The sequence below is a fragment of the Pituophis catenifer genome, unplaced genomic scaffold, assembly GCF_029215685.1.
Source record: "Pituophis catenifer annectens isolate HBS135680 unplaced genomic scaffold, rPitCat1.0.hap2 SCAF_1, whole genome shotgun sequence".
In the NCBI taxonomy this organism is placed as follows: Eukaryota; Metazoa; Chordata; class Lepidosauria; order Squamata; family Colubridae; genus Pituophis; species Pituophis catenifer.
Genome location: NW_027256881.1, coordinates 318,763,971 through 318,776,017, shown reverse-complemented (window position 1 = coordinate 318,776,017; position 12,047 = coordinate 318,763,971). Strand labels below are relative to the sequence as shown.

At 38.1% G+C, this 12,047-nt stretch overlaps 1 protein-coding gene across 1 annotated transcript in view; it reads left to right on the top strand.

Moving 5' to 3' along the window:
* Positions 1 to 2,983, top strand: part of SYNE2 (spectrin repeat containing nuclear envelope protein 2) — a 206,446-nt gene extending 203,463 nt beyond the window's left edge. Inside the window, exons 113-114 of the mRNA XM_070942446.1 lie at positions 640 to 686; positions 1,950 to 2,983. Of these exons, the coding sequence (XP_070798547.1) occupies positions 640 to 686; positions 1,950 to 2,175 (273 nt within the window). The 3' untranslated portion in view covers positions 2,176 to 2,983. The remainder of the gene's footprint in view (positions 1 to 639; positions 687 to 1,949) is intronic.
* The last annotated feature ends 9,064 nt before the right edge of the window (positions 2,984 to 12,047 follow it).

The window sequence follows — 12,047 nt, the reverse complement described above, 5'->3', positions numbered from 1 at the left end:
CTTAATTTGTTTCTTTTTCTCTGTCATCATTCAGTCTTGATAGGTAGTCTTAGACTTGCAACCATTCGTTTAGTGACAGTTCAAAATTACAGCAGCACTGAAAAAAGTGACTTGTGATGGTTTTTATACGCATGACAGTTGCAGTATCTCAGGGCCATGTAATCATCCTTTGCAATTTGACAAGCAAAATAAACTGGGAAGCCAGATTTCCCTTAACAAGTGGGTTACTAACTTAACAACTGCAATGATTCTTGCCAACAACTGTGGCAAGAAAGGTAAAAAAAAAATGGGGCAAAATTCACTTAACAAATGTCTTGCTTAGCATTGGAAATGTTGGATTCAATTGTGGTTGTAAGTCAAGGACTACCTGTATATGCTTTCGGGTACCATACTGACTTTCATGGTTTTGCCCACACAATCAAGTAAATTCCATTGTTTAAGGGATACTTTATCTTAGGACCCCATGATAACTGGCAGTATAGAGACCATAGCGGAGGGGATGCATTGTACAGCCAAAATATTGCTGGGCTGACTGTATTTATATGCAATTTAAATGTGTATGCCTTTTGTACTTGCTATTGCTTTGAGGTTTTAATTTTTTTAGGCCAGCAGTAGTAATCACATTTTAAATATCTACAGGTTGATGAAAAGAAGATCCTGCAGAGTAACACCAGGAGCAATGTTAGGTAATGCTTCTCAGTGTATAGTTTCTTCTGTGAACTAAAAATTAGTATCAAAAATCTTCCAATAGATTTAGAGTCCAGTAAGAAATATTGATGATTTGAATGCAAATTTGCTTAGCTGTAGGAAATGCTGAACAATTTAGGGTCATGTGGAAGGAAGGTGATGTAATCCTTTGTGCCAGACTCCCCTCACCCCCCCCCACCCAAAAAAATCCCCAAAGTCCCCAATGGATGAATGAATATTTGTATTTCCCTTAAAAAAGAAAGTCATTCGAGTTTGAATTGAATTCATTGGATTCTCCTTCAGTAACATAAATTCAGGGGTGGACTGCTGGGGGTTTTCAGGGGTTCGGGAGAACCTTTAGCTAAGATTCTATGCCATTTGGAAAACTCCCAAATCCCACTCTTGGCTGGCCCCGCCCCTCCCCTCCCAGGAGTCCCCACGCAGCCTGTTTTGGATGCAGGTAATTGCAGGGCGTGTACAAAGGCTCAAGGGTGAAAAGGAGGATCTCCACAGGGCCTCCAGAGCCTGTGGAGGCTGTTTTCGCCATCCTGGAGGCTCGAGGAAAGCCTCCAGAACCCAGGGAGGGCAAAAACGCCCCCCCCCCCCGCCATGGTGCAGGAAGCCACGCCCACCCAGCAACTGGGCAGAGAACCCCTTGCTAAAATTTTTGAAGCCCACCCCTGCATAAATTGTGTCAGAAATATGGAAGGGAGTGAAAGAATCAGTCTTCTCTTCTTCTCCACGGTCCAAGCAGGGTAATGGCATGACCACAATGTCATGTTGGATTCAATTTTTAAACACTAGCTGTATGATTGCTAGTATTTAAGGATTCATAGTTTTCACAATGTATGACTTGTTGCAAAATACTTATGACACTTCATATTAAAAACCATGGGGTTTGGTGTAGAATTATAAGTGTTAATAGTTCAAATCACAAAAGTATTTCATTCTGAAGCAATTCTTAACAATATTTTTGCGAGAATTCAATCCAGAAATTGGTTTTTGGCCATGACATTTGGTATGCCAAGGCTTGAAGAGGTGGTGCCAGTCAGACAGGCTATATAGGGCTAGAATGAAATCATAACCTCTTTTGATACAAGAGAGTTTGTAAATTGTGGTGTCCTTGGTGGTCTCTGAACTTGATTGTTTTCTTGCAGACATTACCAACTAGGTAACATCATCAGTGCCAGAAGGGAGAGAGGTTTGCTCTCTGTTTGTATCCAAGTGACTTGCCCTGTTTATAAGTTGTCCTCTGTTTGCAGGATGGAGGAGAAGGAAGAGACCGATTCATTTGCACCCAAGAAGTATGCTTTCTTCTGTCGTGTCCTACGAGCAGCATTACCTTTGCAATTGTTCCTCCTTCTCTTGTTGTTTTTGGCCTCCTTGATCCCTGTCTCAGAAGAAGACTACAGCTGTACTCAAACCAACAACTTTGCTCGTTCTTTCTACCCAATGCTACGATATATTAATGGACCTCCACCAACTTAAAGACATTCAATTTTTTAATTAATATTTTCTATGGAGTCTTCTTTTTATGCTGCTAGAGTTTGTCCAGAATTTCAGTTTCTTGGTAAGTTCAACCAGGGCTTAAGAGGCACCGATGAGTAACACTGACAATATTATGTGGAGCATTCAACAGGAACCAAACTAGGAGACTTCAGCTCATCTTCTGAGAACATGCTATTGCTTCTTATCACCGAGATAAAGATCTGTTAGCAATTTCAGTACTTGGATTGGGTAGGTAAGAGCTGTTAATTACTTAGAGCTTTGTACAGGAAAGCTGTTTCTATATATTTTCAAACTATAAGCAATGTACTTTATACTTTTTGCACAGTGTGTGATCAATCAGTGATCTTCATGCCAGAAAGAACCGGTGAACACAGAATTTACAAAACTGTGTCTTGTTAGCACTAAAATAATTTCCCAAATCAAAGATAAATGCATAATCCCCTAGAAAGATCGACTGCATAAGGCTAATAGTAACAGGTAGGAGCTAGAGTTGCACAACAGCATGGCTGCACTATTCTGTCTTTTCTCTTTGTTTTGGTGAGTCTTGCAGAGAACTTCCTGGTGGAGTGAACCCATCATTTTTAATGTAAAAAAGAAAAGTCAGGTGGTACTTTGCATGCAGGGAGATCTCTTTCTGTATTTTGCTATTTTAGTGGAAAGATAACTTCAATTTTTAAAATATTTGTTATACTTTAGAATTTTAGGAATCTTACCTATTCAGTTCAAGAATATGTATATTTCCAAGATAGATTTTTATAGTACTTAGATTTGTCTACTTTGTCTGATGTCTCCTTTTGTACTGTTTTTATAAAAAGAAATGAAAATGCTACATGTAGGTAGCCTTTATTGTTTATAGTGTTTTTTTTTTAAGAAAAAAATTAGTGTTGATTATCTCACACAGAAACAAATGGATTTTGTAGACATGCGGCTTTTTAATCAAACCCATTTATGTTTCATTTTCTTTGAATAATGTACAGTAAGTCAGAAATGATTTATGCAAGGGCAAAATCATTCCTGTGGCCAAGACAGCAGTATACTGTATATGTGCACAGAGAATATGGGGCCTTTATCTTCTTTCTCACTTGATTCTAAGAATTAGCATATGACATTCCTGGACAATTCTGACAATGAATTACAGGAAATTGCAGATCCAAATCAGTGGGAGTCTAGTAGCACTTTTTCTGACTTACAAAATAAGCTCATGGAAGCTTATTTATGTTAACCCCAAAACGTGTGAACAAGCTTCTGATTTTTTGACTACCATAGATTAACACAACTCTCCTTCTCTAATGTCTCCTATGGGGAAATTACATGGAATTAACATAAATAAAAATAAGATACATGCTGGATCTTGAATGAGAGAGGAGGAGGGAGGACTAAATGGAGAAAGGAGAGGCTTGTTTTATGGAAATCTACAATGCCTTCCTTACATAGACAACTCATTTTAGCTTTAACTGATATGCAACATCTCTATTTGTCAAATGCTCCATATCAATGAGTACCAAAGGGATTTTTGAATTGAGGAGGTATCAAGAGAGGGCCATTGTTTTCTTGTCACCGCTTCAGGGCTTTCTGCAAATCTCGGCTCAGTCTTTTTTGAAAATAGAATGCTGGGTTAGATGCCTTCCTAACTTTCAAGCAGGATGCTGCCTTATCAGTAAGAGTCATCATATTTAAAATGAAGTGGATTTCATCTGATGGTTAAAATAATGCTTTTATTTAAATCCAAATTACACTACTTCTGTGTACAATTCAATCATGTTTTCCTTATTAAAATTCTGCTAATGTTTGCAGTAATTCTGCCTTTGTCTCAATACTTTATAAAATCAAGTTTTCAGAGACAGATTATAGCAAATGCTGTGTCTGTCATTTCCTGAATTAGATGTAACTGTTCCTATCTCAATACTATAAAGCGTGACCTCGTATTGTCTTACTATAATTAAGTTCTGACCTCACATTCCCATAACAATTGAATCCAGAGACAACCTGACATGTTTATAGTCTTATATATATTTCTTTCTTCTACACAAAACCAATAACAGATCTCAGATATATATATAAAAAACTTGCACAGGTGACGAGTCTGTAGCCCACCAGATGATATTTGGCCATGCCTGTCAACGTTTCTAAGCGTTACCTATGCTGATCGGTAGTTACAGAGGTTAAGATTTTTGCATCAGGAAGTCCCTCATGGGAGTTTTCTTATCTTTAACAAAAAAATTTTTTTTAAACATCTTGCCCCAATTTAGGGGAGGAGAGCAGGGGTGAAAGCCAAAATTTTCCCCTACTGGTTCTGTGGGTGTGGCTTGGTGGGTATGGCAGGGAAGAATACTGCAAAAACTCCATTCCCTCCTCTCCTGGGGGAAGGATATTGCAATATCTCCATTCCCACCCCATTCTGAGGCCAGCCAGAGGTGGTATTTGCTGGTTCTTCAAACTACTCAAAGTTTCCGCTACCGGTTCTTCAGAACCTGTTAGAACCTGCTGGATTTCACCCCTGGAGGGGAGTCTAAAAAGTAATAGCCAAAGAAAGCAGACTATGATTGCAGTTTGTCTTAGATCAGTGGGTGGGGAACTATGGCCCTTTTATGATCTGTGAACTTCAACTCCCAGAATTCCTGAGCCAGCATGTGATCGTTCACAGATCGTAAAAGGGCCATAGTTCCCTACCTGTATCTTAGATATAGTAAGCAGCCTACCAAAAATTAATGTTTGATTAAGCACTATCCCATTAAAAGATATCCTTCCCCTTCCAAAGAAGTAATAAACATAATAATTTGAAGGGACATTTAGATAAATTGTCTCTTTCCTGTCTTATGTGGCTGTTTTTCTCCCACTCATATGGACACAATATAAGATAATGTACAACAACAAAAAGTATTAATTTATAAAAGTCAGCCGCTAATCCGCATGATCCTAGAGTAGGTCATAAAGAGATCAATCTGTAACTACCTTGAAAATAATGCGGCAATTACCGGATGTCAGCAGAGATTTTTCAAGAACATGTTTTGCCAGAGCAATCTTATCTTATTATTTGATCAGATAACTTCCTTAATAAATTGTGGGGTAGCTGTAGATTTCAGTTTGACATTTGATAAAATACCTGCATTCTGAACAATAAGCTTGTTAAGTTGGTGTGACAAATGACTACATAGCTGGCTGGGGAATCAGAGTTAATCAGAATCTTCTCATCTTATAAAAGTGATATCAGGTGTGTCTATAGGCTGGTTCTAAAAAGACAGCAAGGTGGGCGCAACTACATGATCAAAACCTGTGTTTTACTTGCCAGTGACCCAGGACTTTGAACATGTGGTCACTTCTGTCATCTTGACTTTTGTTATACCCCCACCCAAAATTCCCCAGGTTCTGCAAGGTTGAATGAAGGAAACATACAGACAGTCCTCTTCACAAAGTTCTGTAAGATTCAGCTCTAGTTTGTTTGGTTTTTTTCTACAGAGGAAAAAGTCAGTTCCTTTCCGTAGACATGACTGCCTATAACTACAATAAAATAATGGATAATCAGATAGATTGGGGTGGCGGGTAGAGAGTCAGTGTTTTATTCCTGCTGACTGCCTGGATGAGTCTGCAGTTTTCTTGGCAAGAGTATTTTTGGAAGTGCCGTTTGATTTTGCCATTGTCTCCTTGCTAGGGCTGAGAGAGAGTGACTGGCCCAAGATCAGCCAGTTGGTTTTGTGCCCAAGGTGGGACTAAAACTCAGTCTCCTGATTTCTAGCCTGGTGCTTTAACCGCCACACTAGACTCTCTTAAGAAAGAAAATAAATAGGTATTTTCCTATAGGTATATTCCTTTTACTGCCAGTGCCTTGACTCCCTCAGTGGATTTATGCTTCCTTAGTTGGATATTTGCCCAATCAAGTTTTTCACTACCATGTGAAATGCTATGAACCTGGTTGGTTTCAAAAAAACTGCAAACAAACTAGCAAAATAGTGCAAAATTCAACTCAGTTGCAGAAGCCATTTGCTTCATTTATTCTTTCACCTTTGTGCAGGAAATACAAGAAAACTGTTATCCATACAGTATTTATGCAGCAATGCCAGAATTGTTTATAAACATGCTCAGTGTGTGTGTGTGTGTGTGAGAGAGAGAGAGAGAGAGAGAGAGAGATTAGGGTGATATATTAAAAGAGAAAATTAGGTGTTCAATTAAGGAGCAAAGTCTAAAAGTCCAGCAGATGGCCAAGTACCAACCCAGATCTCTCTCCCCATCCCCAGCTAATGCACAATTAATGTATGTGAAGTTTTTTAGAGGGTCTAACAAATCTTGAAAATTTTACAAGCTAAAATTTGATGGAGAGGGGGAACCACAGAAAAAAGTGCCTGTTTCAGCTGCATTTCAGAGCATTTCAGCTCAAGTGAATGACAGTGACAATCCTTTCCTTCCTTCAATTATCCTAAAGCTGCGGGTTCCAAGACATAATTAGCAACCTATGTTCATGGTTAAAGCTTATTTATCTTATTTTTCTACAGCTAAGGCTAGACTATTCTAATGGTGCTTCTTCCTTCTTGGTTCTAATGAGGATTCCCTAAATCAGGGGTCAGCAACCTGCAGCTCTTGAGCCGCATGTGGTTCTTTCATCCCTCGATTGTGGCTCCCTGTCACTGGTCGGCTCCACAATTGATAGGGGTTTTGGTTAGGACAGGTAGAGGAAAAAGGACGCCACACTAGGAGGAGACTCTATGGTGGGGGAACAGGACTTCCAGTCAGCTCCAGAATTGAACTTCCAGTTAGGACCTTTGTGGCTCTTTGAGTGTTTAAGGTTGCTGCCCCCTGCCCTAAATCAAGATAGTTTACCACCTTTTTCCCTCTGTTTTTTCGTTTTTCTTTTGTGCTGCTCAGAAGCCCAACATGATTAGCCAGTGTGTTAGCAATTCTCCATCCAAGGATTCATGAGACCTCAATGATGACTGGGATCTGGCTTTCCGTAGTGTGCCAACACAATCTTTTATCTTATCACCAGGTTTTCTCCAGGAGAACCAGTACCACACCAACTCACTGTGAATTGTAGCCAGTACCATGCCAACTCGCTGTGACTTGTAGAAATCTCTCCACTATCTAAGGGCCCACTGCCAGTCATCTAGAGAGCTAGTTGGTTCAGGAGATATTTCAGAATCCTGCAGGGTCAGGTGTCCCTACCTCCCACCCTCATTTACTGAGATAACAATACCCTCCAAGATCAGCTGGCTCCACTAGGAAATTTCCCTCCAGCATGCCGCTTCCTAGAAACTAGTAGGGAAAGTTCTGGCATTCCAAATGAAGCTGCTGTCTACTTAGATTAGGGATGGGGAACTCTGGCCCTTTTATACTTGTGGACTTCAACTCCCAGAATTCCTGGGCCAGCCTACAAGTCATAAAAGGGCCAGAGTTCCACACCTCTGACTTAGACCAAACCTCTCAGTGTCTGTTTCTAACAAGAGGTCCCTGAAATTCAAATACCACAGTGCTTACTATTAATTCAAGTCCCATCCATTCAGACCTTCATCAAATCCCAGGGTATTCATGAATTCTTGAACCTACTTCATGGGTATTGACATGTACCTAGCTGACTTGCTGATCTAAACCCCATTGTCTGATTAGTAGATGAAGGACATCCAGACCATGAAGTAGCCCCTTGAGGACCTTAGTTCTGCTGAATAAGATCCTATTTTTCAACTATCACACAGTTTATGACGTACCTAGCATCCTCGACATTGAAAGAGGCCTCATCTCCCTGAAAGGAAGGAAAAGATTCAATCTGGCCATTGCCTGTGTGATGTATGCCTGGTATTTAATATTGATGAATTAGTTCACAACTTTATTCTATTGCCTAACTCCAAAATGGCAGAACAACTATGTGAAAGTTTACCATCACTATCACTTGTACTTCAATTACCTCTCAATCCTATATTCAACGGCTGTTTTGGAGAATTATTTTAACATAATGCCACATTTATTTAATGATTAACTCTCAAACCAGAAGAAAAAAGGCCACTTGAAACAGTCATTAACCACTTGTCTGAAGAACTAATTTCACCCTTTATGCTAGAAATTATGGAAGAGGATTGCCATATAAATGTTCCATCCTCAGTGGGATAAACACATAAGTTGATCCACAATGGCCTTTTAACAGATGGAAACAATCTAAGTATTCTACCAAAATGTACCTGGAAGGAGCCAATTCTAAACAACATCAGGAGAGAGCAGATCCTTAGCACAGACGTCATATTGAGTGCTTGAGCTATAACTGTTAAACTGCAGGTGTTTGTTCAATACTTCTATCTCCTGTATGGCATCGTGCTGTAAAAATTACAGCATCAAACCTTAAAAATCTTTTCAGATATTACATATGCAAGCAGGTGAGTTTGGCAGGAATAATACTTCGTTTAAGCCATTGTTTCTCAAGTTCAGCAATTTTAAGAGGTGTGGATTTCAACTCCCAGAATCCCCCAGCCGACTCTGGCTTAAGAAACACAGGTTTAAGGCATCAGTAAGCGCATTTGTGACAATGGGGACAGCACTTATTTTTATTACTATTGTTTTCACCTCCAAAGGCCAGATGGTTCTGATACCGTGATATCACTAGAGTAGCTTAGGATGGCATTTGGCCTAACTCTTTTGTAACTGGGAGGAATGAGGAGCTTTGAGATGCACTTTACATACAATAAGTTTACTTGTTGTTTTTTAAAAAATAAAAACTTATGCAATGCAACTTTAGTAACAGATCTGCGATCACCAAGAGTAACAGAAAAGGAGTGACTCACCCAGATGTAAAGCTGCCTATTGAATTCCTATCTGCGCTGAGGCCTTTTTTTTTTTAGTTGAGATTTCCTCCTCTGAAATATTTTTCTCATCAGAATGGCAGAAATTAAAGGTCAACCATCATAACACAGTGAAATAATGAGTCTAAACAATAAACTAAGAAGAATGAAAAAGACCAGGACCCTATAGAATATTGTTTTTTATTTATCACTTACATCCTACAAACACATTACTTGGGGGGGGAGGGAGGGACAAGCTCTACATTTGTAGAAAGCAGCTGAAAAAGTGTCAGATTTCACACCTTACCCCAAATTTGGCTTATGTTCACAAAATACTTGGAAAGGCACCAAAAATAATTCCAAAAACATTTCAGTTTTCAAGCCGCTAACATTGAAAGTACACATTCATATTTATTTTATGGTTTACAAAACACCAGAGGCAAGGAATGCTAGGCAGGCATGTGGCAGGAGCTACAGAATGCAGATATCTTTAAACTCCGTTTTGTGCAAACAAGGCTCATTCGTTCATTTATCTTATTTTCTAAATAATTGTGATAAGCATTGCAGTGGGAAAAAAGCAGTGAAACAATGCAGATCCACAATACCTGCCAAAGCAGCAAGGTGTGGAAATAGCCAACTGCTCATCATGAAAGATAGGTTTTCAATCCTAAAATAAAGGGAAATTGTCTTGTATTTTGATCAACCACTAGATCAAGCAGAGGCTCCAGATTGGACCTTATTTCTGGTTCCCAATGCCATTTTTTCAACCATTATTCAAAATGTATGCAATTTCGAACTTTGGTGTCTGTTATTCTTGTGCAAAAAGGCATTATCTGAAGAGCCTTTGTTAGTTAAGAGTGTCAATGCATTGACTGGGTTAGGATTAGGGTTAAGTCATCCAGTTGATCTTTCCAGTCCCCTAATCTGCCTGTGGATCCTTTCAAGTCAGCCCAATAGGTCAGAAAACATAATTTAATAGAGTGACAGAATATTTTTTGCACAGGTACAACCATGAGGGTTTTTAAAAAATTATTTCAAAGCTGCACAAGGTTAAACAATGTTTGCACGTGCCCAAAGAAATAAAGTATATTTTGAGAATGCATTTCTGTCACTTTTTTGAAGAATACCTTTACTCTTTCCATCTACCTTTCTTCAGTTAGGTTTATTTCAAATTTGTCCTGTTGATTTAAAGGGGAATACATAAGGGATTAAGGTTTAAGAGAAAATAATTGTCTCTGAATTTGTTTGGAAGGCCAATAATTTCAGAAAAGCTGGCCTCTTTTATTTATAGAGTTATAATAATGTAATAGGCAGTTCATTGTCATTGTGCTTCCATATTAGAAATCACTGGGGTTTGTTCAGTGATAATAATCACACTCAAGTTGCCTGTTGCAGATTTCTTATGCAAATATCAATAAAAGAAATGCACATAAGATACATCAAATGCTTTCATATGCGCTCACAGGAATTGCATGCTGAAATCAATCTCCGCAAACAATGAACTAATATTCTCTATATCCCATTCAAGCCAATAAAATATTACATTGTAAATCTTGGAGAATATCTATGGGATCACTGTAGTCAAAAAGGATTGGATGGCCAATTAAAATATTTTTAAAAAACAGAAAAATGGAGATGATGTTGGTAGAGAAAAAATACATGAAGGTCTACAATGATATAAAATGACCATGCCAAATTTGAATCTGAGAGTTGTGACATTAATGCATTGGGAGCATTCTGTATCTGCATATGGCCTTAAAGGCAACATTAACTCTTTAATAAGACATGTACCTGGCATGCAGAAAACTTTCGTTTGGTCCATGCATCTCCAGGCAGTTCTTCTGTCTTCTGAGACCCCCAAGAATAGTACTAAATGGAAATTATTGTACTAAATGGATTAAAACCTTGGAACATACATTTCCCAAAGTTAACATACGTAGTGTTAAAAGAAATCTGGCATTGTGACTATGGACAATACTCAATAAAGCTCTCAGCCTGTACAATTTATTGCATCATCATAAATGCTGCAAATCTTATTTAACTATCTTAAATTTTCTGAGATTTTAATAAAGATTGCCCACAAATTTTCAAGCAGAGCATTCCTTGATATAGGAATAAAAGTTAAGCTTCTCAAGAATTTGAACACTCTACTATTTTTGAGTTGTTGAAGAATTACATTTTATGCAAAGCCTTCACAACATCTATTCTATCTTGTCCTATTGTCCCTGAAACAGAAAAATCTTCTTGGATAGAAAGTGAAATGTTTTCAGAGAAAAAACCAAGAAAGTCCAGTTGCCTTTTGGAAAAAAGCCCCTTTGGGACAACCATGATTGAGAAGCTCCATAGATGTTTTGTCCCCTTTATTCTATAGTTTTCAAAGGCTCAGTCAGCTTATGGACAGTTGGGCTAAAAAAATGCCTGGCTGCCTTTTTTGCATTTCTCTGTTAAATTCCTTCAATCGTACTTCATGTTTAACAGATGATTTTTAAAAATATTATCATATTTTGCCATTACATTAAAAAAGAACATATTTTAACATATTGATGCGATAAACTTACATGTCCTCCAAACGTTCCTGAGATAAATTTCAGAAGTATTTCTTTACAATACCTTCACAGATACATCTACACACAAGAAATTGGTCAATGGGTGACTGTAAAAACAAATGGCAATGTGTAAATGTGCTACCACAGATCAAACACTAGATACATCAGTAATAACCAAGCACAGTACTCTCTAAGAACAAATCTCATAATTGCTTAATGGTGTCAAATAAAACATTTGGTGTCTATATAATTGTTCCTATAAGATAAACAAAGCAAAATGAAGAGAAAGACACTATATGGTGAAGTGTAATGAATAAATGAAGTGATGGGGAAAATGAGGGGGGAAATTACAAAGACCAAGGGAACACGGGGAATCCCATTTCCTTAATAGTTCCTCTCCATTTTACTTAACTGTGTGTAACATGTTAAAGCTAAAAAAAATATCAATCAAATTCTCCCTCACATAATTATTCTGTTTTCTGGTTGCAAGTTTTCTTTTGTTCCATTCTTAATTAAGTAGAAGAGTTACACATTATTTGTACAAATATTT